Below are 25179 nucleotides of genomic sequence, written 5' to 3' on the forward strand. Positions count from 1 at the left end.
CCCCGGACGCTTGTTTGCTAAAGTTTCCCTACTGGCTAGTCCGATGTGCAAGCATCGACAAAACTGGTCACCGTTCATTGAAGCGGGTACATATAAGCTACGTGCAAATATTTTCCGCTTTACGATCGCACAGCTGGAGAAGTCAGGGATTTCCTCATAATACTTTACCGCCTCGTTCTAACGACTCACAACTACCGTTGCTTACAACTAATTTCACTACACGAGAAATAATTAACGACCGATTTGTCATTCATTAATGAGTTTTCGCTCCGCTTGTCCGCATCTCCCGATCGAAAAAGTCTTTCCTAATTTTTATATAAATCTCATCGCCGTATTTCTCCGCACGAGTAAGTTTTACATTAATATCGATAAATTCATGTAATGTTAGTGATAGTATTTATAAAATGCGATTTGTTTGCGATTAACATTCAAATTACTTTTAATACCGAAGATTACTGGTCAGACAGATTTGATTGAAAAGAGAGTCAACAAAAATTATTTTATTCTATAGTTGGAAAATTTGTGTATATAATATACTTTAAAAAATGCACACTATTAGAAATTTCGATATTTCATCTTTTCAATTTATCCACATAAGTTTTTGCTACTTTGTTTCAATATCTCGCAAACGAGAAACAAGTTACGTTAGCAGGCGATCGATCGCTTAATATGATGATTAGTTTCCTGTCATTCACATATAAATTATATTTTTATCTCTGTTAGTTTGCAATCATTTTAATACTACAAAATATAGCACTCAAGATTGCGTAAGAAACCAGACAAACGACTTTCTTTTCAAATAATTATTTGATATTTAGATATACTATCGTGATCATGACAAGAATCTACTTTATACACTACGTATAAATTGTGCATTATATAATTCTATAGAATTAAATTCTATTCACGAGAATTTTGGTTCCCCCGGATATTAGCGAATGTTACATAATCTCTTGACATAAATCGATATACAAAACTGCCATTGGTTTAACGTCTGATATTACCAGATCAAATTCTCTAAAAAAAAGATTTTGTTACGTTTTAAAAAATACAACACACGTTAACGAACGAAATCGCGTACACTGACTGTATCATCTTTGTGGGAGTCATTCGAGTACGTTTTATTTTGTACGTTTTATTTTGTACGTTAATCTTATACAGGTCAGAAAGATCATTGGCCGATTTAAGTTGAGATGCGTCATGGCAGCTACTTAACCATACAATTGGTTGTCATTGACACACAAAACCGTTAATAACGAGTGTAATGACCATTTCGATCGCTGTATGCTTTAGCACTGCTGTAGCGATATCTCGATCGGTTCAATCAAAGCATAGGTCGAGCAATCACCTAAGAATGCTAACCGACAGAAATAGGCCGTCGGTATCTTACATAGTAATTAACTACTTGCTACATCAAGCAGCTAAAATATATACATTACGCCGAAATAATTTTCCAGAGACTATACGTTCGTTTTTGCAGCAGTAATTGTTAATGCTTGTCATGCAATGTGTTGCGATTTTCGTCCAAGCGTAAGCGCTCGGCGAGCAAAACACATCGAAAATGAACAATCAAAAGCAGTTAGCCGATTCCCAACATCAATAATCGACGAGAGGAATTCCTGCGCTTACCTCGCTCTTGAGATTCAATGGCACATCGCAGGGGGCGTCCAGCTCTGCCTCCGCTTTCACCTGATGAGACAGCATACTGAGGCTGTGCCGGGGCGGTACGGCGGTCGCCAGCATGTTGGAATGCTGCAGATGCTGAAGACGAGGCTGGAGATGGGGCTGGTGGTGATAAGGCGGCGACAATTGGGTGTTCAGAGTGCGAAGATCAGCTGGCGGGGAAGCGGGCGCAGCAGTACTGCTCTGTTCCTCCTCGGCCGAACCCTCCGCCATGTCAGCCTTGCATCCCGGGGACTCGTAATCTGCAAATCGACCAAAACTCTCGGAGGACCGTTCTAATAGCAGGCGCGCCGCCGCGCAGCTCCTGCCTGGTAGGACGCAATCCCATTATAGCGCGAATATAATTCGCGCGTTTCGATTCAAACGGTTGTGTCGCGTCGTGCCTAATAACGATCTCGCATTTTCGATTTAATGCTATTTTATGAATCTGAGAAAATCGTAAAAGAGCTCTCTCTCTCTCTCTCTCTCTCGCTCTCTCTCATTAAATAATCTCGAAATATAATTAAATATAATAATCAATATAATTATACGTATTTTTCAACAAGTGCGTTGGCTTAACTTAATGACTATTAAAACGGAACAAGGCAGCTATATACGATTTTTTTCTTTAATAAAAGACAAAGAAATTTTCGATAAAAAATGAGAAAGCTTGTTAAATCGATATCAATTTGGATTACTTTTGATTTTTCAAGGACCAGGGGGGAAGATGACACGCGAGATGCTAATTAAACCGGCGCGACATGACTCGCGGTACCGCATCAGCCATATCGAACGGTAGCGCGTGCAGCTGTTAAGAATGCAGACACTGGAAATTAGAAGGAGGCCCGTTCATCTTCCAACTTCAAAGCAAAAACATTTGGTTGGCGCATCGCATCGGATGAGAGATAGAGAAAGGAAGCGGCGTAGCGACGCGAGAGGCATCGAGGGAGGTTTCAGAATAAAATTGCCGCGACTAACGCGCGCTACCGCCCGCAGTCATCTCCTCCCTCCTCCCCCACCCCGCATTTATCCGCCTAATTATTTTTATCTAAGCGTTCAGTTAGTAAGAATTCAAGGGCAATGAAATCACACTACCGTCTGGACAGGCCGTTCCCTCGTCGCCTTCTGCTCGCCTTCGTCTCTCGTTTCTCTACCACCATCTCTCCGCCACCTCCACCACCGCGCCTGCCTCGTCGCGCCGCGACGGCCGTCGTATACTTGGTGAACGCAACTAATAACATCTGCTTCTATTTTTGCGCTGGCCCGAGTCCAGCGCTTTACTTTTTAAAAGCCGCGCGCCTATGACGAACGGCTGGATGGATCATCGAGCGGAAGCCCGGGCGTGGGGGGCCGAGAGTGAAACGAGCCGGTTATTCTGGACAAATTATTGTCAAAGGGCGAGAAAACACCTTCTGCCTGCGAGCTACTTTGTTCCTCATAAAAGGCGTTTTATAATGGCCATCGTAAAAATATTTGATGCTGTGCTTTAAAACGGCAGCGTGTTTATAATAAAAGCGTTAGGTTGTTGGGTACCAAATAGACCGCTCACAAGTGCAAACTCTGGTGTTAATGTCGCCTGTTTCCTATAAATATGGGTGTCTTAACGCGCCCGCGATATGTGGCATCTGCTTAGCGACAATTGCAAAAGTTTCTCAAGAGATGATGGAACGGGAGCGAGAGGCTGGAACACGCGTTTTTTTTTTTCCTACGCGAAGCCGCAGACTGCCGCCGATTGCTGTGGCTTTGAACTTAAAGTGATTTATACCATACTTCACAAACTAAGAAGTGAGAAAAATTATCAAGATTTATTTCTGCATCTGCTTGACATTGTTCACCTGTTTTCATATTATTTTACTGCTAGACTTTCAATTCATGAGCAAGCACAGTCATCTTCAACATTCACAAATTTGAAATAATATAAACTTGAAAATAAATTAATTTTTTCAATATATTTATATTTTTAAGTAAGAAAAATTTTAAATAAGAAGTTAAAAAAAAAGATATTCTTTAGAAATCGCGAGATATTTATTGAACAGTAGAATAAATATTTCAAGATAGAAAGGAGAGTCTACTATTCAATAAATATCTCGCGATTTCTAAAGAATATCTTTTTCTCTTTTCTGACACAGATAATACGATCTCTTAGTGTTTCGTATAAAAATTACATAAATACATTAATTGGATATGATATTTTTAAATATGTACAGTAAGATGGTTTATGCTAAACTTTTAATATGAAAGTTATTTTTATATACTTTTTACTTATTCTATCACGAGATTAACAATGACATGTATATAATATTATGAAAAGACAAAACTATTATACTTTAACAGTCGTATTTGTCTCACATCAATTAAAATGGTAAAATAAATCAGTTCAGTATGCAGAAACCGCAGCTAGGCGAAGAGATCGCATCGATCATCGGCTACGAGGAATTAATTTACGCAACGTGCAACGAGAGGAGCTTTGCCGCTAATTAAGCTGATTAATAAGCATTATTCGATTTTTGTGCCATAGGAGTGGCTGCCGATAAATGGCTTGTAGGTTAATTCTCATTGATGCCGTCGCGAAGACAAAACTGTCATATGATAATTTTATCCTTAAGCGTTTAATATATCTTGACGAGGACGTTAATATTATGCGAATGCATTAGAATTAATTATACTTGAAAATTTTTTATTTTTATGACAAAATAAAATTTTAACTTATATACGCATACGTATCTAGAAAAAAAATCTTTAGAGTATTCAATCTTTAAACATTTTTTTCCCATTTTATAAGAACGCGCCATCGCAGAGCAAGACTGTATGCAACCTATCTTTTTTCCGTTTGCAGTCATTAATTTCCGTCGGAATCATATTAATCGCTGTAGGGCTGCGCCCGTGAAATTACTAGACGCTTTAACCACCGGCTGTCCAAACCGAATTCGTCCGCAGCGATTATTATATCGCGTCCTGAGGTCTAATGCCGGGTATTCCGAAAGCTAGCCAATTAGTATCGTCGATTTGGATGCTTTAATGAGAGTGCGGTTTCATTAGCGTATCGCATCGCCCTCACGGTTTGTGATTTGTGAAATAGAAGAGGAATTCTTAACCGGACGAAGATATCGCGAGTGATTATAGCGCGATCGTTCAAACGTCACCACAGCCGACCGTTTGAAAATTGGTACCTTCATCGTGCGACCTTGAAAAATGCGTTATTCGATCGAGATCACATAAATCTTTCGAAAAAGGTAAGAGGCTACCCTCAGGGGTTCTTCTACAAGATATTCGACATACAAATTAAATCGGGCATTCTACGTACAGGCAATATTTTATGTTCCGTCCAGACCACTCTGTTTAAAATTTTCGATTTCTCCCATACGATCGAATTATTCTCCGGAACGACAAAATGGATTTCCCTTCTCATCGCCAACCTTCTTTCAGCGGCGACTTCTCCGGTAGTAATCACTCGCTGAATAAATGGTGAAAGTCCATGTAATAGGATGCGCGATTAATACGCCAAGGCGATTGATATGAGAATCACTCAAGGATCTCCGAAAGCAATTAAAACAGGCGCGTTACGCACGATGCTGTCATCTGATCAGACGCGACAGACTGATACGATGCGTCCTTTCATACCGTGTGAGGAAGTTTTCGAAGCCTGGCACAGTCATCCACCCTCGGGAGGAGTGTCCTCGGGCGACATCGTTTCCTGATTTTGTCATATACCTTTACATTCTTCTTTCTCACTTCTTCTCACGTCAGTCAGCCCGTGTCTTTCTTCCGTGTCTTGCTGTTAGCCCGCGGCATGCATCCATGTCGCTATAATGCACCATTTCGCATTATAGTTCTATAAGCGACATCGTCGACGACAACGACGACGACGACGACGACGACGTGGAAGCAGCGTCAGCGGCAGCGTGCAATTAAGGGGTTGATTGATGTTAATTCAAAGGGTAATTAAGAATATTGCGCATAAAAATCCAGTAATTTATGGTCATTGGGGATAATTATATGTTGACCAGCTTGTAATTGCAAGCGCTTCGTGGTATAGCCGCATATACGCGTTCAGGGTTCGCGGATAGCTACCTAGTAAGCGATGGGAATGTGTAAGTGTGTGTGCGTGTGTGCGGACCTCTTAGAGCATGTGCGGGCGGGGATATACGGTCTCAGATCGCGGCTTATTATAGGGGCCAGTAGATAAGGTGGGTTTAGAAACAACCGGGCGCCTCTGGCCAGCAGATAGTTTCTATGTAGCCGCCAACATTCTCCTCTTGATACGACGCCGCTCCGGGCTATGGAGGTGTGTATATACCATCTGAAGCCGAAGCCTCTCTCTCTCAAGCCAGTCGCCGATTTACGAGGCCGACTCCTAACCGTCAAGACGGCAGTTTTAGAATTCTAGGCCCGGTCCAATTCGCGCCCGACGCGCCGCGACGCGACGCACAAATCGCGGTGCTGCGTGTCTGGGGTATACGCTCTCCGTGTGCGATGTTCAAGTCGTCGCTATAAATAACTAAACGCGGATAATCGCCATATGGCCACGCATGCAACGAACCACTGACCGTTTCTCCGTAGCACTGACGATGCTACGCTTTCGATTTCCTGGTACAAGTCTATTCATCGAGAGCTTTTCGTTCGAGCCGCGAATTGCGCGTTATTTCTAATTTCGTTTCTTGAAACGGTGACGCAGAGAGAATCATTTCAATCGCGTCATTTGAATAGTCTAAACTATTGATAAATTTCCCATAGCTTTTAATTTTGAAATGATCAACAAATAAGATTTATTTTTTTAAAAAAAGTCCGAAAGATCTTCAATTCATCGATATGAACGAGAGGGTGAATAACATGATAGAAGAGAATGTGGTGTGTGCGTGGGTAACCCTCCTACTTAAAACAGTGCCAATAAAAAGATCCCAGCGGGACCAGTTGGCAACCGCCCATCGCGACATTGTCCTTGCCGAGTCTTTTTTTTTTCATGATCCCGTAATCAACCAGGCGCCCTAATGGCAAAGCATAATCGTGGCTTTATGGCGTCTAACCAAGTATTAATGCTAAAGAGAAGTAAGAAAGGAACTCGCGCGCGCGCACATGAACGTGCTTGTGTATGGTCGATTCGGATTACCCGATGGATACTCGCGCCAGTTTGCTACGATCGAGCAGTAAATGCAATATAATAAGCGTACGATAGATTAAACTGCTTCGTGCTACCCTTCTGTATAGCAGTTTCGCTTCACCGGCACGAGCGAGCATAATTAAGGCGAGCGTACAAAGAATCCGGCCGCATCCGTGTTGGTTAATTCGCATCGACCTTTAACTCGCGTACGTACATAGGCATATCGGCTAAGGTAATGGCCGTTTCGTGCGATACCATTCTGTCAGAAATCCGAGGGGCTTTGTCCCGAGTCACGAAACGCAAGGATTAAACTGAACAGCGCGCCGTTAATGCGACTGTGCGAACGCCTCGCGTCGAGATTGACGCTCCGGTTTCAGTGTATGTGTGTCGTAAGAGCGTGTGCGTGAGCGCGTAACGCGCGCATCGTCGGGCGCGAGAGTGCCCATAAATCGGCGCCGAAGGGGGTTCGGCATCAACACGCGTTATCCAAGACGTGATATTTTACGCCCCCGTCGGAATTCCGCTATTACAAACATTTTACATTATTCCGGTGAAATTCTTTTTCGAGACGGTAATCGAAGCGAAAGCTAATCCCGTACACAGAAATGAGTTCAGCGCGCGAAAATAGAATTGTATGCGCGAAAAGATTCTGGCACAATGACGAACGTCTATTATTAATCCGTGTCACGTGAATTAAAAATGCTATTTCCTTATTATATTCAGGATAATCACGTGATTCGACATCGGGTCTAACGAGACTGATAAAAAGCGTCACTTTACGCTAAAACTTGGCACCACGACGCGGGAGAAGAATGCCTAACCGCGCGCGATGTATCGTCGAAGACGCAGGAAGAATATTTTATACTTTACGGCGCCAGTGTCGTTGAGGTTTTGCCGGATAAAAAAAAGTGTCAGCTCTCGCTGGCTAAATCAGAGCTCCGAGTGCATTAAACTCCGTGAATTACCACAAATAGAACTTTAACCGCACATGCCCATTATAATGGCACCCCCTGCTGAAGATGTATTTACGTACTAAACCGTCTTCTCGTGGCTCACGCTGAGTCGTCGGAATTAACATCTGGCCCCAAAAACACGCTACACGGTTCATTGGATCTCTTTTTTTTTTCATTCTTATAGGCTAACTAACTCTGTTCCACTAGAAATGCTTTCGATTATTTGCAAACGAGTGCACGTTCTTGCTTCTAAAATGGTTTAATTATTCCTACTTATTAAAAGAGAAATCAGTTAAATTTTCCTCCCCTTTACAAAAGAAAACATTGGTAGCATGTTGGAGACAGAATGATTTTGAAAGTGGTTTTACATGTAAATTAGGTCTATTAAAATATCAGAATATAGTTTAGCCGACATTTAAAAATACGAGGGCTGAGGCAACTCTCTATCCGTCAAATCGTAAGCCGCTCCGAGCTATTACGTGCGTGCGTGTTTCTTCATGAATTATTAGAATTAATGAGCTCGCGCACACATTGCTTTCTTTCTACTATGTTGCGGAGGCCAATCATAAATATGCCGACGGAGAAATTTCGGAGTAACAAAGCAACATTACTTTTTTACGCCACAAAATTTGTTAAGTCACTAATGTATTTCATGCAAATAGTATAAGTCAATATAATGTAGTATCATTTTCTAGCAATTTCTTTCGCCGACAAATAAATATTTGCGAAAATAAAGAGCTCGGTTTTCTTCCGTAACATGCATAAAGAATCGACAGAGATAAAGAAATTTCGTTGTGCATTCGCAATTTACATAAGCAGTAAGTAATCATTATCGTTAGATAGTAGCGTGTGAAACGATGGATAACACTTTACACTTGACACGCCGAGTTTGCAGCAAAACTTTCTTACTCGAAATGATTTCCGAGTCGATAATCGATGAAGATTCTCGGGTGGAAAACAGAATAGCACGGCTGTAAAGCGAGCTGGAAGTGGGTAAAGTTGTAGAACGAAATGTTATCGTGCGCCGGATTGTCGGCAGGGGTTGAACCGGGTGAAGGGGAAGCCTTGAATGGGGAAGCCGAGAGCGAGAGCAAGGGTGTTGAGAATAAGAGGAAAGAGAGAAAAGGAAAAGAAGGAAAGAGAGAGAGAGAAAGAGGAGCAAAAAGATATAAGAAGGGAATTCATTTTCTTGACCTCGGCAACAAATACAGTAATTCTAGCGACCTTTGATTGTGATTCTTTCGAATTAATTTGCAATAAAAAAATTCTCATTGATTTTTTTCTTTATAATAATAAGTAACCTTTAATAGTTTAATCGCGACAATAAAATAATTAACATCTTCCTCTCTCTAATATGGATTAAAAGAAAGAAAATGATAAATATTCAATATATTTTTATGATATAATTTTTGTCGTAAGAAATTATTGAACATTTATCGTTTTTTTTTTTTACAATATTACGCATAATATGTAAAAAATTTAAAACAAAGCCTCGCTATAAAATTCGGCATCATTTAGTCAAGATAAAACGCCTCGCTTTCTTTGTGTCGATTCCAAAGCACCAAACTCCAAACGATATCTCGCGAGTCAAGTGTTTCCTTTGGGATTTTCTGCTTTCAACTCTCTGCGTCTATTCCCACCGACAATGATTCGCTTGGCCAACCCCGACTATCTCGCTTCCACTTTCAGTGGCTAGAATTTACCGCTCTCCCTCTCTTCCGACTGCTCCAACCCTCTCTCTCACCGACCCTCCGTGTTCCCGAGGCGGCAAGCAAAGAACTCTCCTACCCTCGGGCAGCTCACACTGATTTTCCACCCTCGTCACCCTTCCCATCCACCACCATCACCCTCTCTTCCTCCACCTCTGCTTCTGCCTCCTCTCCACCCCCAGAGCTCACGCCGTCACTCGTAGTCACGCCACCAACACGTGCTCCTGTTTACCTCTCCGGTCATATGGTCGGGGAGGTAACGCGATGCACATTCAACGACATTGCCGTTTAATCACAAAAATATCTGCCAACGTATGTCGGTCGATCGAAAGTTTATGCAAATTAGGAGTATTATAAAAATTATTTCGCCAAAGAGAAGTAAGAATGAAATGGTAACGTAGATATATATAAATAATGGGGACATATTAAAAATTCAGTAGTGTGTAATCTCATTACTTATGAATCATTTACAGATCAGTTATTGGCTTTTATTTTGAGCAAACTTCTATTACTTAATTTAGTATACTTGATGCAATGTTATACTCGGATTATCGTTAAATAGCATTATTTCTCATACAATTTATATATGTAGTAGAATCAATTATTTCGTCGACGATTGTCCCATCACGCAATAAATTATTACTTTGATATATAAATGTATAGATATATATATATATATATATATATATATATATATATATATATATATATCTGTCTTTCAAAATCAATATTATTTCTTTTACGAAACGTTACTAACTTTTCAGTATATAAAAAGAAACAATAAGTTTCTTCGTCAGAAATCTCAAGAAATTATTTATTAATTAGCCAAATAATTCTGAATTCTATTATATATTCCTCTTAAAATAAAATTATTTCTTCTCTCGAATTATAAATAAAATTTAACTTTTTTTTACTATTAGCATTTTAGTAATTAAATGCACTCAGAATAAGTGATAAATATTATATAAAATATCTTAAAAATAGTTTATATCACATTCCTGTTAATCATTGATAATTACTTGTACTATGACTCTTATCTGATATAATATCCACGTGATATTTCTCCGCATTTCTTCACAAAAGACAGTAAAGACTAAGAAAATCCTATCCGACCGTATTACGTTTACATGCTCAGCCGATCCCTTAATTAGCATTTCCAGGTCACACACTCGACGTAGACGCGAGTATACGCGGGCGCGCATAATTATCGCGCTAATTATTAGTACGTAGCTAAGTATCTGGATGAAATTATCACCGAGTTGAAGTGAAGCATATAGAGAACGAAACGCTGTTTTCGATCCCCTGCCAGGAGAATTCCCGCGTGACCAAGCTTTGGGAGAGGAACTTCCTTAATTACCGAGATTAACTTAATGATATCGAGCCAACGAGTACCGCTCACGAAGCACGCAATTGCCGCATGTGGATATGCGCTCGATATGGAAATGGACAGATAGATCTCAGAACTGACTTCTCCCTCATTTATTTTTACTAATCGTTCTAAATCTTAATATGATTGTAATCTTAACATTTGTTCGGTATTTATTAATATTAAATTTAATGTACTAACATTAAACATTAACAAGCGTAATGGGAAGATTCGTTTTGAAAAGATTGTATCCGATTGCTTTTTAATTGTCTCTCAAAGTTACGACATGAAATACGTAAAATGTGAAATTAATTAATTTCCATTCCCATGTCTGTTTTCCCGAGGTCGATCTAAACGCGCTTACACGCGCGTGCATGTGATACATGCGCAGGCGCGTCCGTGTACGCGGCTAATCGGTGTGCGAATGTGAGAGACTACACACGTGCAGCCGACCGGCGCGCATTTAGAAGACCCGTCTAATTACCGAGATTAGCCTGGGTTTATAATAAGCAGGAGCGAACTCGTGCCTGACACTCACCTGAGGCGATCTGTGACTGATGTATTTGGGACGTCGTCCTGACGCGGATTTATTTAGCGGTTGTTATTTATCTCCGCCACGGTGCAATTCCGTCGCGGTCGTACCGATCTTCACCGATCAGCCGTCTGTCTGTCTTGCCCTCGTTCCTTCTCCGATGCCGGGTTTACACCCCGCTGACCCGTTTTAATTCCTTTCCTGAGAGATCCTTCTTCTGCCGCCTCCTCGTTCGCAAGTTTCACGATCTTCCGATAATTTTCTTACGACGAATATTAACAGGCCGTTCTGAAAGGAGTGGCGGATCGACGTCGAGAAACGGACGATTCACTGATACATCGGCCGCCGGTGACATCAGCCTACTTAATTACAACGAGTAATTACGAGTAATTAGGAGTGATCAAGAAGCAAACAGTTAATTGCTCGCTGCTTCATAAAACACTGCTCGATTGATCCCTTTTCGTCTCGTGTCTGCCTAAGGCGATATTCGTAATTAAAAGAAACTCGGAAGACGATAAATATTTTGAAAACTTTTGACTTTTTAACTGTTTTCTGGATGATTAAAACGTTTTGGAAAAAAAAATATTTTCAGTTCAATCCTTGACACGGGATGCTCCGACGCGTCACCGGACAGATAACTAACAGATAACACGATTTTCTGTGTAATGTGCTTTTAATTATTCTATTTGCGCTCGTCAAGCCATACACTTCGTCCGTAACGTGTAATTTTGCGTTGAAAAACACTGACGTGTCCACGTGATGATCACGCGCGCGTCGTAATTATCAGCGCACCTGTCGTGATAATTAGAAGCTTATTAGAACCATAGTCCTCGTTTCATCGCTTTCTTTTGTTCAACTATGTAGCATATATTCTATCCGAGATTTTTTCTCGGAGCCGATAAATCGGTCTTGACACACGTCAATATCGTCGAACGCTTTAATCGTCGTTTAATTAATTTCGTTTCACCTATTCTGCGCACTTGTCGCGATTTAACGTTTCCACGCATTTACTCCTAATTTATGTTCGAAACGCGAAGCAAATTGCAGCGATTGTCACGGCCACAGTGATTTAAATAGATAAAATGGTGAGGCTGCGACGCAACTGTCAATAGAGTCTTCCCGACACGTTTCACTGGTCAACTGTCACAGAGTCAACTGTTCACCGCGCTTAACTAACCCGCGAGGCGCACCGAAAGAAGTCCCACCCCTGCGGCCACGTGCTGATAGGCCGGACAAATCGGCGCACGCAGCTGCAAGTTAAACTTCCTGATCACTCTCTGATCCACGAACACTAGCTTTTCACCAACACGTCGCGGACGATGATCCTTCGCGTTGATTCCTCGCGAGGGAAGTGTCGATCGTTCGATGTTCTATCTGACTCCTTCTCTAGCGATTAGCTCGAGTTTTCCCAAATAAAATTCTTCCTCAATCGGCACTGTGAACGATGATCCAGATCTCACGTGGGTTCAGGGTCTCGGAGTAGGCAGTCGATTCACTCCTCTTCGTGTTGTCCTTGCTTGGCAGCGTGGTCGTGCACGTTGCACGATTGGAGCTCGACGCGAAAACTCGGACCTGAACCCTGACGGTCCGCAGTCTGGCTGCGTAGTGGCCCCGGCGTACAACCGAGGGAAGAACAGCCCGCCGTGACGACTCTCCCGCCCGGTGAATAGTTCCCGTAGAAGGGGTAATGGAGGCGGTACAATGGGCGGTACCGATGCGCGGAGGTGGTCCGCGAGTTACTCGCGAGATCCCGTTGTTATGATTGTTATGAGTGTCCGAGCTGCCTCCCGCGATGCACTTTGGGGGTGGTACAGCCGCGAGAGGTACCTCTGTCCGTCTCTGTTTTTCCAGCATGTTCGCATCTCGCTCGCTCTGTAATATAACCACCACGAGCTCGAACGAGCTCGTAACCGTGATGCAAATCAGCCCGACGGGGCTGGTGAGTTCGCCGGCGGGGATACCCGGGAGGAGCGATCGGCACCGAGGACTGATACGGACTCCCAGAGAGTCTGCTGAGAGAGGAAAGAAGATGATCGGCACGTAGGTATAGTAGAACTAATCGGTAAAATTGAGAAATACTCCGGTTAAGTGCTGTCTAGAAACTTGGTAAGAAGATCGCTGGTATCATTGGAGAACGTTTTGTTAGCGACATCGTTGTAAGAACAAATTAAATAGATTCGCTTTTGACTATAAAAATATTATATTTTTATCACTGTTTATTATTGGTAACATTTAATAAATAAAAAAGGAAATAAAAAAGTATCTGTACATAGATATTCGCTAATCAAACTAATGAAACCATTTATAAGGAAAATATATAAATTTAAGAATAAGTTAAAAGTTTTCCTTACAATGTATAATCTATTATGTACATAAATTTCAAAGACATCAAAGTTTCTGTAAAAATAAGGCATTTCCATTCTAGATATATATAATAATAACATCTTCAATCAATGAAGATCTTTTCATTAATGTCTTCATAAAATAAGAATATTTCTCAACTGTATTTAAATCAAATCATTGAGAATTGTATGAAAGAAACGTTACGCGTATCGTTTTGTATTCGTAGATTTCTTGACATTTTAATAAATAAAATGGCTTAATTTGAGGACAAAATACGCTCAGTTTGATTAAAAGGACATTAAAGATGAAACCTAATTTTTTTCTTCTTTTCTCGTGGGTATTGGACGCAATAGGTGCATAATCGTAATGATAGCAATGTGATGACAAGTATTTGTCATGATGACTTCTTATTCATAGGGGTGTTCAGGATTTTTTTCGGGAGAGGGTTATCAATTCTGTTAGCACATAAACAACAATTTTTGAGTTAATGAATTGTTTTTTTGGATATTTTAGAGCTTAAAATGTCTTTTTCTTACTCATACTTTTGATTGGGAAAAACATCGGCCTTTATCAATCATAACTTTTAATCATAAATTAGGGGAAGGGAGGATGAATCCTGAAACTTCTCCTTCCTGGATATATTTGTGATCTTATTGAAATATATTTTATATATATCTTAATTGTTATGAAAATTAATATAACCTTCATCTTGATGACGACTGTCTCATTTCAATCATTGTCTTCAATGAATAAGAGTGCTCATGAGATTGTGACAGAAACCTAACAGGTGATAGGTGCGTATCGCAGAAATGGCAATTCATTTCTACATTAATTCCTGTCACGTAATTACGAAGTTTGAATTACTTCAGATAAACCGAATATCTCTATTAATATGATTAGATTCACTTGTTATTAACTTTTATAGACAATTACAGGTGCGTCAGAACATGATATTCTTGCGCATTCAACCCTCCGACGACATAACCAGAAGGGCATCATGAGCTATGAAGTTTTAGTGACGTTTTAACGACTTAATATGAGAGTTTTATATTAAGTACACTGTTTTCAATGAAACAGTAAAATTTCAGTAAAATATGTCTATGTGAAATGCGCATTCTTTAATGCTACTTTTAATTTATCTAAAAAAATTACATCTGTTATAAAATATAAATAATTTGCAAATATCTCAGTAAAATTTTAACACTAATGAATATTTTAATATCGCATCATTATATTAAGAGTTTTTATAAACTATCTAAGTAGATTACGTATATTGCGAAACTACTATTATGAAAAATATAATGCGTTTGAAAGACTTGCATTTTTAGTGACACACGAAAGGATCATAATTTCTACAACTTTCTACAACTAATTCTGATTTATTTTGCCCGTTGCGTACGACTTCAATATCAAAATTCTAGTTCCGTTATAAATTCTAGTTCTGTTCTTAATTCCAAATCAGAGCGAAATCACTCGACATGATTTGATTACAAATCCATTCCGACGCGTACAAAACTGTAGGCGTACGAATGGAAGTTACACGCTGCACGAGCTGGAAGGGTGCGTTTATTAAGATAGAATTTTACCCCTTTCCTGCCTATATGCCGCCCTCGCCGACGTCACTGACACCGTCCACACCCTCAGTGTTTTAATGCTCTCCCCTCATTTCTCTGACGTCGACCCTGATCATATTCCGGCATGATTCGAACCTTAGACACGATTCGAATGACCCGTTGGTTTAAATATTGATTTATTTTTTATCTTAAAATTTCTTTCGTACACTCTAAATTTTTGAGAATGAAATTTCACTCCAAGAAAAATGATAAGTTGCGCCAGTCCGGCAAGAGTGAATCTCACTTCGCTTCTTCAGAGAGAGAATTTCCTAAAAGTTCAACTTTAGTGATTAATATCTCACTTCACAAGACATTTTTTCTGCCAAATTCATTCGTTTGGTGCAAAAATACGTCGAAAGAACTTAATTTTGTCAAGATTGGATGTAAAGGGGTTTAAATTTAACATTTACCTTCAGTCTTTTCTTTCGAAAAGTGAAATTATTCACTTTTCGCAGAGATTGAAAATGGACTCTGACTTGGAATGAATTTTCATTCCCTAAGAGTGAAAATTTCACTCCTGCCGGACTAGCACAACTATCACTCTTCGGAAGTAAAATTTCACTCCAAAAAATTTAGAGTGCAGTTCCTATTAATAAATTCTAATGCCTCTTTTTAATAAAATCCTAAATAGTTATCTAATATATTTAAAAATTGGTTTCTTCCTGTATCATACACAATATAAAATACACGGAATTAGTCATGTTCTTAAAAAATCTAATGGCAAACTTCCAATTCATTTGCTCAATAAATTACAATCCGCTGGAATAAAAACATTAATTAATCTACTTGTCGTATAGTCATGGTGATAAAGAGGTATCAGTTTAAAAATTTGAATATTGTCAAAATAAATAACGCGAGTTATTTATATATATTTCTCTATAACTAATACAATGAACAATCATATTTGCTATTTTTTAAACTATCATTAGATTAATGATAATAAATATAGTATTTGAAGTCTTGTATGTGTGTGTGTGCGTGCGTGCGTGCGTGCGTGCGTGCGTGCGTGCGTGCGTGCGTGCGTGCGTGCGTGCGTGCGTGCGTGCGTGCGTGCGTGCGTGCGTGCGTGCGTGCGTGCGTGCGTGCGTGCGTGCGTGCGTGTGTGTGTGTGTGTGTGTGTGTGTGTGTGTAAAACAAGATATTTTAATTAACAATAATAGACAAGAAGAACTATGAACCGAAACAATAACTTTAATCTTAAAAAAACACTACAGACGTTTCGATACCGATCGAATCATTATCAATATTAAAATTGAATTAATCGTTATGCGTACAATATTATAATAAATGAAATATGAAAATAAAAAACTATTGTAACATAAAATTGCTGTATCCTATTTAAAAGTCCATATGTTTTATGGTTCATGATCGACAAAAATGGTATATCTCTGATTCTATGATGGAAATATTAGTCATCCGCAATAATTATTGAATGTCTTACTGAGTGAATTTCGTTCTTTGTATGAATATAAGTTCTTAAAAAATATGAGTAAAAAAAAAATACAAATTTATATCTAAATGAATCAAACGGTAAAAATGCAATCAAGATTTAACAGTCAAATGAAATAAAGAAGAAGCAATAACGCGATATGACATCAAGAGACGTTGTAACATAAAATCAAGATATTTTAAAATTAAATATGGAGAAATGTTAGAGTTAGCAAAAATTTATTTAACCTACTACAATATTTAGCCAAGTCATAATCTTAAATAATCCCACTCTTTTAATCCTTTTTTTAATCTTTTTTATTTTAAGAAATCTCACTGAAAGAACTTTATAAGAGCGAAACCATTAATATACAGATGTAGAGTGACATTATCACGAGGGTCAATGAAATTCAACGCGTGTATCGCGCTCATCCTTTTTTCCCCGACGAGCGTGTACGTCGACCTGCGTCGAGCATCGACGTAGAAGAAGGGAAAGTCTCTTACACGAAATATACGAGGAAATGAATGAATACAGCCGTCCTTCTTCCACCCAAAGGTCCACGTGCTTTTCACATATAACTCGTCCCCGTGGAGGCAGGAGTGTAGCCAGCTGGTGGTTGAAGTTGTAGGAGTCGGCAGGATGTGGGTCTCTACTCTCTCGCCCTGTTCCTTCTATCCCGCTTTCCCGCTTTCCCGCAGACGTCCCTCTCGCTCGTACCGTATCAGCGACACTCGTCCCACTTCCTGCGAACGTGTCCATCCTTTTCCCGCCTTCCGACGATCTCCCTCGCTCTTTCTCCACACGCCGCCGACTCATCCCCCGTGCTAGGGTGCTTCGTCTTTCTCCCCCGTCCCACCGGATCGATTAAAACTACAAAGTGTTGCCTCTCCATCCGTTGGTACGCTCATTCGTGGTCGACTACATTGCTCTGGCACTCTCCTGGCGGCACTGGGTTACCAACTCTTTCCCAGCTCTCTTTCTCTCTTTCTTTCTCTTTGTTTCTCCACTCGCGTGCTGTCCCGTCTTTTTCCTTTCAGCTCCACCGCCGTCGTCTCTTTTTTCGTCCTTTTATCGGAGGATCTCCGTATTCATGGGCGTTCGCTTCGCTTCCTGATAATCCCCGCGTAAAACTTCTCTGTCCCGTCGGGATTGCCCTCGCGCGCATTACCTTTCCCCCTTTTGCTCGCGTGAGAGGACATTGGTCGTGCGCCACTTCTCACCTCCAAGTTTTCGTTTCACGAATATGAAACAAAAGACTTCTTTGCATTCATTTATTAAATTAATGACTGACGATAAAAGATATCCTCACAATAATACGATTTGAACATAGATTTCTTCGAACTTCTTTTTTACCGTAACTTTTGTTACTTTACATATGTTTCGTTTTTACTTATTTCTTTTCTCAATTTCGGATTTAAATGTTTAGATTTATAATGGTAGTAATATCATGCTCGTTTAATTAACATTACTAGCAGCGAAATATGGTTTTTGGCCGTCAATCGGTTTTTCGGCTAAGTACAGCCTCTTGCATAAAAATCAAACATGTAGTATCTGTGGTAGCAAGTCAGAAAGATTAGTCAGATCTTCCTCCCGGGTGAAAGGTAAAGCGCGATTATATCCCCGGGGCCCTGTCAGTATCCTTCCCGGAGCCTTGCTCGCTTTAAGTCGCAGCAACGTGGCTAATAACAGAGCCAGTGAAGCCAAGCGGTCTTTACGACCATCTTCCCAGAAGTATAAACCCTGGACCCTCGCCACCATTCGTCCAGCTACGTCCCACCTCTCCTGGAACATCGTACGGGGCCGCGAAATTTTGCAAGGGCTAATTAATGCGAAAGGCCCCGACAACAAAGTTGCTCGCGTGATCGCTCTCTTAAGTATCGCCGCCGCGGCGGCCCCGACCATGTTGGAAAACACGAAGAAGCAACTGATCCAAGAGAATGAAGACGAGTAAGAATAGAGGCGCCAGGATGAGTCGGAACGGACGAAATAATGATCCTTGGCGACGATCAAGATGAATGTTATGAATATTGTCACGAATATATATATATATAAGATCCTCGCATGTTCGACTTTCTTTATGCACCCAGCGGATGCAATACGGGCCGCAAGACGAAGATGAAGCAGAAAAAGAAGAAGTATCATGCTTCTGGCGGAAGAACTTCTTCTTTGCGTGACCACGTAATGAATGGCGGGAGATTATTCTCAAAATTGTTTTCTTATGTCGCCTCCAACTGTGCGAGAAGAAGGTTGCGTTAGCAGGTGTTCGACGAAGATAATGCTCGGAGATGAGCACTGTGTACAAGGCAGATATTTCGGACAGAGCTATCTAAAGGAACATCCCTTTGTGATCGTTTCCCCACTGACCGATAATTTCGCACCTCATTGTTGGATAATAACCGTATAGCAACATTGTGGTATCCTTTCGATACCCACTTCCGATCAAGAGACTTTTTCATGCCGCAGCGAGGAAGATTTCACGAAGCACGAACTTCGTGGGACACCGTGGAAGTTGAATATTCCTTTTACATTTACTGTGCTTTCTTTTTACGATGGTATTGAATTACTGGGTGGCATGTAGAGTTTCTCTCTTTTTTCTGTGCTTCTAAAAAATTTCAAGTTCATTACTTATTCTTTATTTTTTAATGTTATCATGATATCTTTTCTTCGATAGTTCTGTTGTTTGATGTAAATACAATGCACATATATATCAATTTATAAGCAAATCGCATTTATCGCACATATTAAAAATTTATTAGACAAATTTCTTTATAATAATCTAAAAAACAGCATCATCATGCTTGCGTTTACTCTAATATGTACAAGTTATTATAAAAACTTAATAACAATGCGATAAGTTATAATGCACATTATAAATCATAAGTATCGCAACGTGTAGTACACTTATAAATGATAAAGGATGAGTTACCCGCATCTCCCTCTTTGCAAGAAGAGACAAAGAACGTAATCTGAAGACATCCGGTATAACGCTTCACTGTGAAATTTTAAACTGATGTGAAATCTTTTTGTTCAACGGTTGAGTTTAGGAAAACATATTATTCTATTTAACACGCACAATAGTTTAAATAGTTAAATTTTATATAGTTCAAATTAATTTTTATATTATATATGTAACACACACACACACGCATTCACTTGCACAATTATGTTTGATAGAAGGAGGATCTGTTAGATATTACGTTAATTAGTCGTAGACAAACTTGTGCAACTATTACTGATTTACAATTAACTTTGCATTTAACTTTGCATCAATAAAATTAAACGAAGATTGAAGAATTCTTGAAAAGTTATTCAGTTAATTCTTTGTAACTTTTCGTTAATAATTGCTATAATTTATAACAAATATTTTATATTTTATACATATATATAATTTTATATATATATTATATTATAAGAATATTTTGCACAATTCGGCCCATTTATTGTTGTAAGCAGGTGTCAATTATTGCCAGACTTTAATGCATTCATTTCACGCGATATTTGATTTGACAGCCTGCGTTAATTTTGTCCTCATTCATTCCGGTATTTGGCTGTTCTCGAAGATGTTCACTCCATTGTTCATCTATTGTCGTTATTTTCAGCGATCGCAATATTTGTGATACATAGTGTGTGACCAACCGGTCAATACTTGCTAGTCAGTCGAAGACGAGTCAGATCGTACCTTCACATCGCTTCCGGACAATATTTAGCCGCGCTTCCCTCCCCAGTAGCTTCGATCATTAAACGTGCGTATATAGCCTCATAATATTGCAATCCGCGGCTATAATTTACGTCGTTTTATAGTTCAAACTGCAACCTATGTAGGCAGCGGCGCTCAAGCTCTTAGAACGTGCTATTCCCATTCAAATTATACTGGGTGCTCATAAAGTTTGCCAACTGTTTCCTTCGACACCAATGCCGACGTATGCTAAATTCATAAGAGAGTATTTAATTCTACGCCATTATCACTATAAGTTTAATTAAAGAAGATGGAAATAAATTTTTAAAAATAAGCATCAATCTCCGAATCTGTAAATTGTTCGATATTTGAATTCGTAAATATTTGTAATTGTAAAAAAGGAATTTAATATAAAATAAAAATAATAATTGTTTATTCTAGTAAATAATACATTTTGTTTAATTCGCTGACAGCTAATGAATGTCATGTCTTGAGAAAGAAAGATAGAGATAGAGAGATAGAGAGAGAGAGAGAGAGAGAGAGAGAGAGAGAGAGAGAGAGAGAGAGAGACAGACAGAGAGAAGAATTGAACAAAATGATTGTAACACAGTTTTCATGATGCAACATTCAGTTTGACAGTTCACAGGCAGTTCACATTGTGAAACTTTCATTGTTCCCTCTCACAAGGAAAACACATGGAACGGAACCCGTTTACGTACAGAAGTCAAAGAGCTTTCAGGAACACCAGTTATATTCACGAGGGCTTATACGTGCAAGTGCCGGTACCTCGAGAATTGAGATATACTGTTTTATAGGGAATCATCTGAACGCGGGGGGGCTCTTTTATGAAGTTACCACGAAGGAGCGGTTGCTTGGAAAGTGGTTACTTTGAGCGGCGGATATCTACTTTGCCAGTACAACCGTTCGCTTCGGGGACGAGTAAGCTATTACTAAAATTACTGACGATCCAACGCTCGCAAATCAAAATTCGCGCTTTCTTTGTCGAGATGGAGATGCGCGAGTCGAGCGGCATTGTTAGAATTTATTGCCAGCTAAATGCCGCGGTTTCGCAAAAGAAACGCGGGAATAACATTGCCGACTGTAACTTATACCTGAGAGAAGTACATATCTGTATGCTTAAATATCATAAACATGTATATTGTTAATTAAAGGATGCAATGATTATTGCACCGATTATGCGTTTCTTATCCGAGTTCCCGGATGCGTGTTCTAAACTTCTCGGTAATACTAACGCGAATAATTTCTTACACTTATCACAGAGCATTCTATTATAAATTATTTTATTCTTTTTCCAGCATATTGGAGAGTTAAACCAGAGATAGAAATGAGGATATATGTCAGGTATACTTAGAGAATTGAATTGTAAGAAAAAAAAAATAGATCTTATACATAATTTTTGTCACTTCTTTAACAATCTCAAATGTGTGACAAATAAAAAAACATATATATCACGTAGAAAAAATTATTTTTCTAAAGTATTTAAAAAATGTTTAAAGAATATTTAAAAAATCAGATACAGATCTAAAAATAAATATGTCAGTCCGTCAAAATAATTATATTGAACGTTAAAACTGGTTGCTAGAATATCAAAACTGCATTTCTGCGGTATTATCATTATGCTTGAACATTTTACATAATTATTTTGACGGTCTCAACAAAATTATTTTCAGATCTGTATCTTGATGACTACAATTTTTAAATACTTTAACAAAACCTTTCTTTCCGTGCAAAAGAATGAAAATACATATTAAATCTGTTACGAATTAACAGGTTAAATTTAATAAAGCTTATTTTTTAAAGCTCCTACATTATTATATATATTCTTTTTTGTTATTTTTGAGTATTATTTGAAACAATCTCCTTGTATTAATTATAACGTGCGAAAAGTGCGGTGCACCAACTAATGAGAACATCTATAAGAGGCGCGGTGATTTCACGGGCCTACAAACCGATATGCGGCGCACGTTTTGACGAAGGTCGAGCAACCCGTACTTGTCTTTATGCGTTTCGCTGCCTACGCTTGGAGCGGACCAAAATGTCGTAATTTCGCTTCGAGCTCAGTTTTACTCGGACGCCCGCCGGTCTATCGCCGTACAACGGAGAAGGTGAACGTCAGTTTCAGGGATTTCGTTCAGGGGCCACGAACGAAGAACGCCTGACCTAATTTACATACATATAAAGCGCATTCGATGTGTTTTAGGGGCCGTAAATCGACGCAGCTACGCGAATCGTTAAACCCTTCCTTGCTCGCAGTACCCTGACGATGCGTGCGGGAGAGAACCCCCGTAGATGATATTCTATACGTTAGTATAATGTAACACTGACGTGACGATTACACGGAAGCGTTCGCCATTTTTCTCCGGCTTGTCACGCGTATCTATATATGCGTTATGCCTATAAACGTGAGAAGCAAGTGAATTGATACCATGTAATTTGGTGTAAAAAATATACAGGAGGCTTGAAGTGAAAAGTGTGTTTCTTTTTCGTATAATTAAACCTAGCTAATGCCGCAGGCCTAAAGCGGCATCTATACAATGAAATTTTAAGGTAAATCTTATTTTCAAGTTATCTCCTTAACAACTAATTAAGAAAAGGATAACGTGACTTTAGCGTTTTCTGTATCTGGATTCACGTTATTGCAAAAATTCCCTATTATCTTAGCTTTAGTCTTAAGCCATGAGAAATTGATCGATCATAAAAGGATTATTTTTCTCACATTCGACTGTGATTGGTCCAGTTTCTTACGGCTTAAGACTTAGATAATGGCTTATTGTAGAAAGCTCATAAAATTTTAATAAGTTGTAAGAAATTGACCAATCAAAATCGAATGTGAGGAGAAGTGACTTGATTGATCAATTTCTTGCGATTTGAGAGCTTAAAGCCTAAGTTTCACGCTTTAAAATCTCTTATAGACGCCGCTTAATGCAGAGATAAGCTGAGGGATCACGAGGCCGCGATTGTACTTAGTGCGATTTAACGTCATAAAATTCGCACGGAAAACCTTTGTTTCTCTGAGCTCTCTCCGAAAACAGCCGGGAGAAGCTTCTCTACCTCGCGCCGAGGCTAACCGCCGGTATGGTACAGCGTGCCGCACTCGCGATTTTTCTAATTATAGACGATTAATTTTTACGAGCACACCGTAAAGCATGACAGACAGGTGTTCCTTTGGGGAGGGAGGAGGAAGCCTAAGGAGAGAACATTCGGAGCACAGAGCGCGTCTCCGTGACTCTTATATGCGCGGTGCGCGGCAGGGAAAGGTTGTTGTTGCTACTTGCTGTTTCTGGTAGTGGTAACGCTGGTAACAGCGATGGCATCGTCAGTGATGGGACCCTCGTTGGTGGTGGTGCCGATAAAGTTAAAGCCACTGGCGAACGATGCAGGGGCCGCGTAATGACAACGCAGCGCGTCGTAAACGCGTTTATGTCCAGAGTTGCATTATAGTAATATCTGCCAGCACCCAGCGAATATTCAGTGCCTCTTCGACAGTGTTACCATGTTCGACCGTTTCGCGAACGTTTTTCTTTTCGCTTCTTGCTACGCTTCGGCCAGTTTCGATCCTCGTTCTGTCATTCGCTAGCAGTGACGGATTCTACTATTTCTAATCAATTAAAATTCTCCATTTTTATCTTGTTTACAAGGAAAATTAGAGCAAACTCTTAAATTTTTTAAATTAAGATGTTAAACTTTTTGGAAGAGAGGATATAAAAAGAACCGCGTTTATTCGTCTATTGTACTATAATATTCACGCATTGTACAATACAATGTACTTGATTGCCAAATTTGATTCCTATATGCGTAAAATTATTATCTAGACTCCATTTTAATGTACAATCGTCTGTGTATGTAAATCATCACGCTAGAAGTCATAAACGTCGATGTTAATGGTGCAACTAATTTGGTGCCCTCAGATATACGCAGAAATGAGATTTGCTCTTATTTTAGAATCTTGTAATAATGTAATAGCCACATACCGGTAATGCGTAGAGACATCGACGAGTGGCGACTCTTTACTGCTGCTGCGCGCTTCTCGCTTTTTCCGTAATCTCCGAACTGAAATTTTTCTTCAACAAACTCCTCGTTCTCCGCAGTATCAGGAGGTTGTTACTTCGCATCCACTCCTTCTCAACTCTCTGATGTTCTCCTTTCCGACTTGGATGGCAGCTACCGTTCTCCTACCACCTCTCGGCTGTTATAGTCTCGAGAGCCCTATTTTCTCACCAATGCTGAGAACACTTCCGCGGAAACGTCAACACGTGGAACCAATCGGTTCCGTTTGCGAGCGCGAATGGTCTGAGAGCACATTTTTGAAACGACAGTGAGTGCCCCGGATATTACATGAGGCGATAAAGAGATAGCATCGAGAGGGAACCGTTTGGACGGTATAAAGGCGACACGAAGGGTGCTCGATGGCTGACGAGGACGGTAAGAAGGGGATAGAGGGAGAAACGGAGGAGTCAAGGGAGGAGAAGAGGAGAAACGAGACGAGATGGCAGAGTTGTAAAGTCCTGCGCGTGACACCAGGTTATGTTATGTTCCCCGCGTTTGTGTTGGCGATCCCACGGATGGTGGCCTCGTGGAGGCTAGTTTATTCGTAGGTATACATGGTTAGGTGGCACGCGGTATTGCTCATACACTGCGTTTATGGCGCATAACCGAGGTGGCCGCTCGCACAGATTATTTTGGCTTGATCAATTTGATAACTCCGTATAGTTACGCTTGCCTTACTGATTACGCGCGCTCGCGCGCGCATCCCTCCGGAAGGGTTAATATTTATTAT

General features: G+C 39.9%; 1 protein-coding gene across 8 annotated transcripts in view; it reads right to left on the reverse strand.

Moving 5' to 3' along the window:
- Positions 1-25179, reverse strand: part of pdm3 (POU-domain protein pdm3) — a 164120-nt gene that overhangs the window by 106571 nt on the left and 32370 nt on the right. The window contains exons 1-2 of one of the 8 annotated variants that reach the window (XM_087406171.1): positions 24374-24764; positions 1630-1925 (exon numbers count right to left, since the gene is read on the reverse strand). The exons of 1 other annotated variant lie outside the window; for it this stretch is intronic. In XM_087406171.1, coding sequence (XP_087262297.1) covers positions 1630-1925; positions 24374-24392 — 315 coding nt within the window. In that variant the 5' untranslated portion in view covers positions 24393-24764. Of the gene's footprint in view, positions 1-1629; positions 1926-11326; positions 12923-24373; positions 24765-25179 lie in introns of those variants that run through there. 6 more of the 8 variants (XM_087406173.1, XM_087406168.1, XM_087406172.1 and 3 more) reach the window with 6 other exon arrangements.

Source organism: Acromyrmex echinatior, chromosome 5 (assembly GCF_024713525.1).
Source record: "Acromyrmex echinatior isolate Ae372 chromosome 5, ASM2471352v2, whole genome shotgun sequence".
Taxonomy (NCBI): Eukaryota; Metazoa; Arthropoda; class Insecta; order Hymenoptera; family Formicidae; genus Acromyrmex; species Acromyrmex echinatior.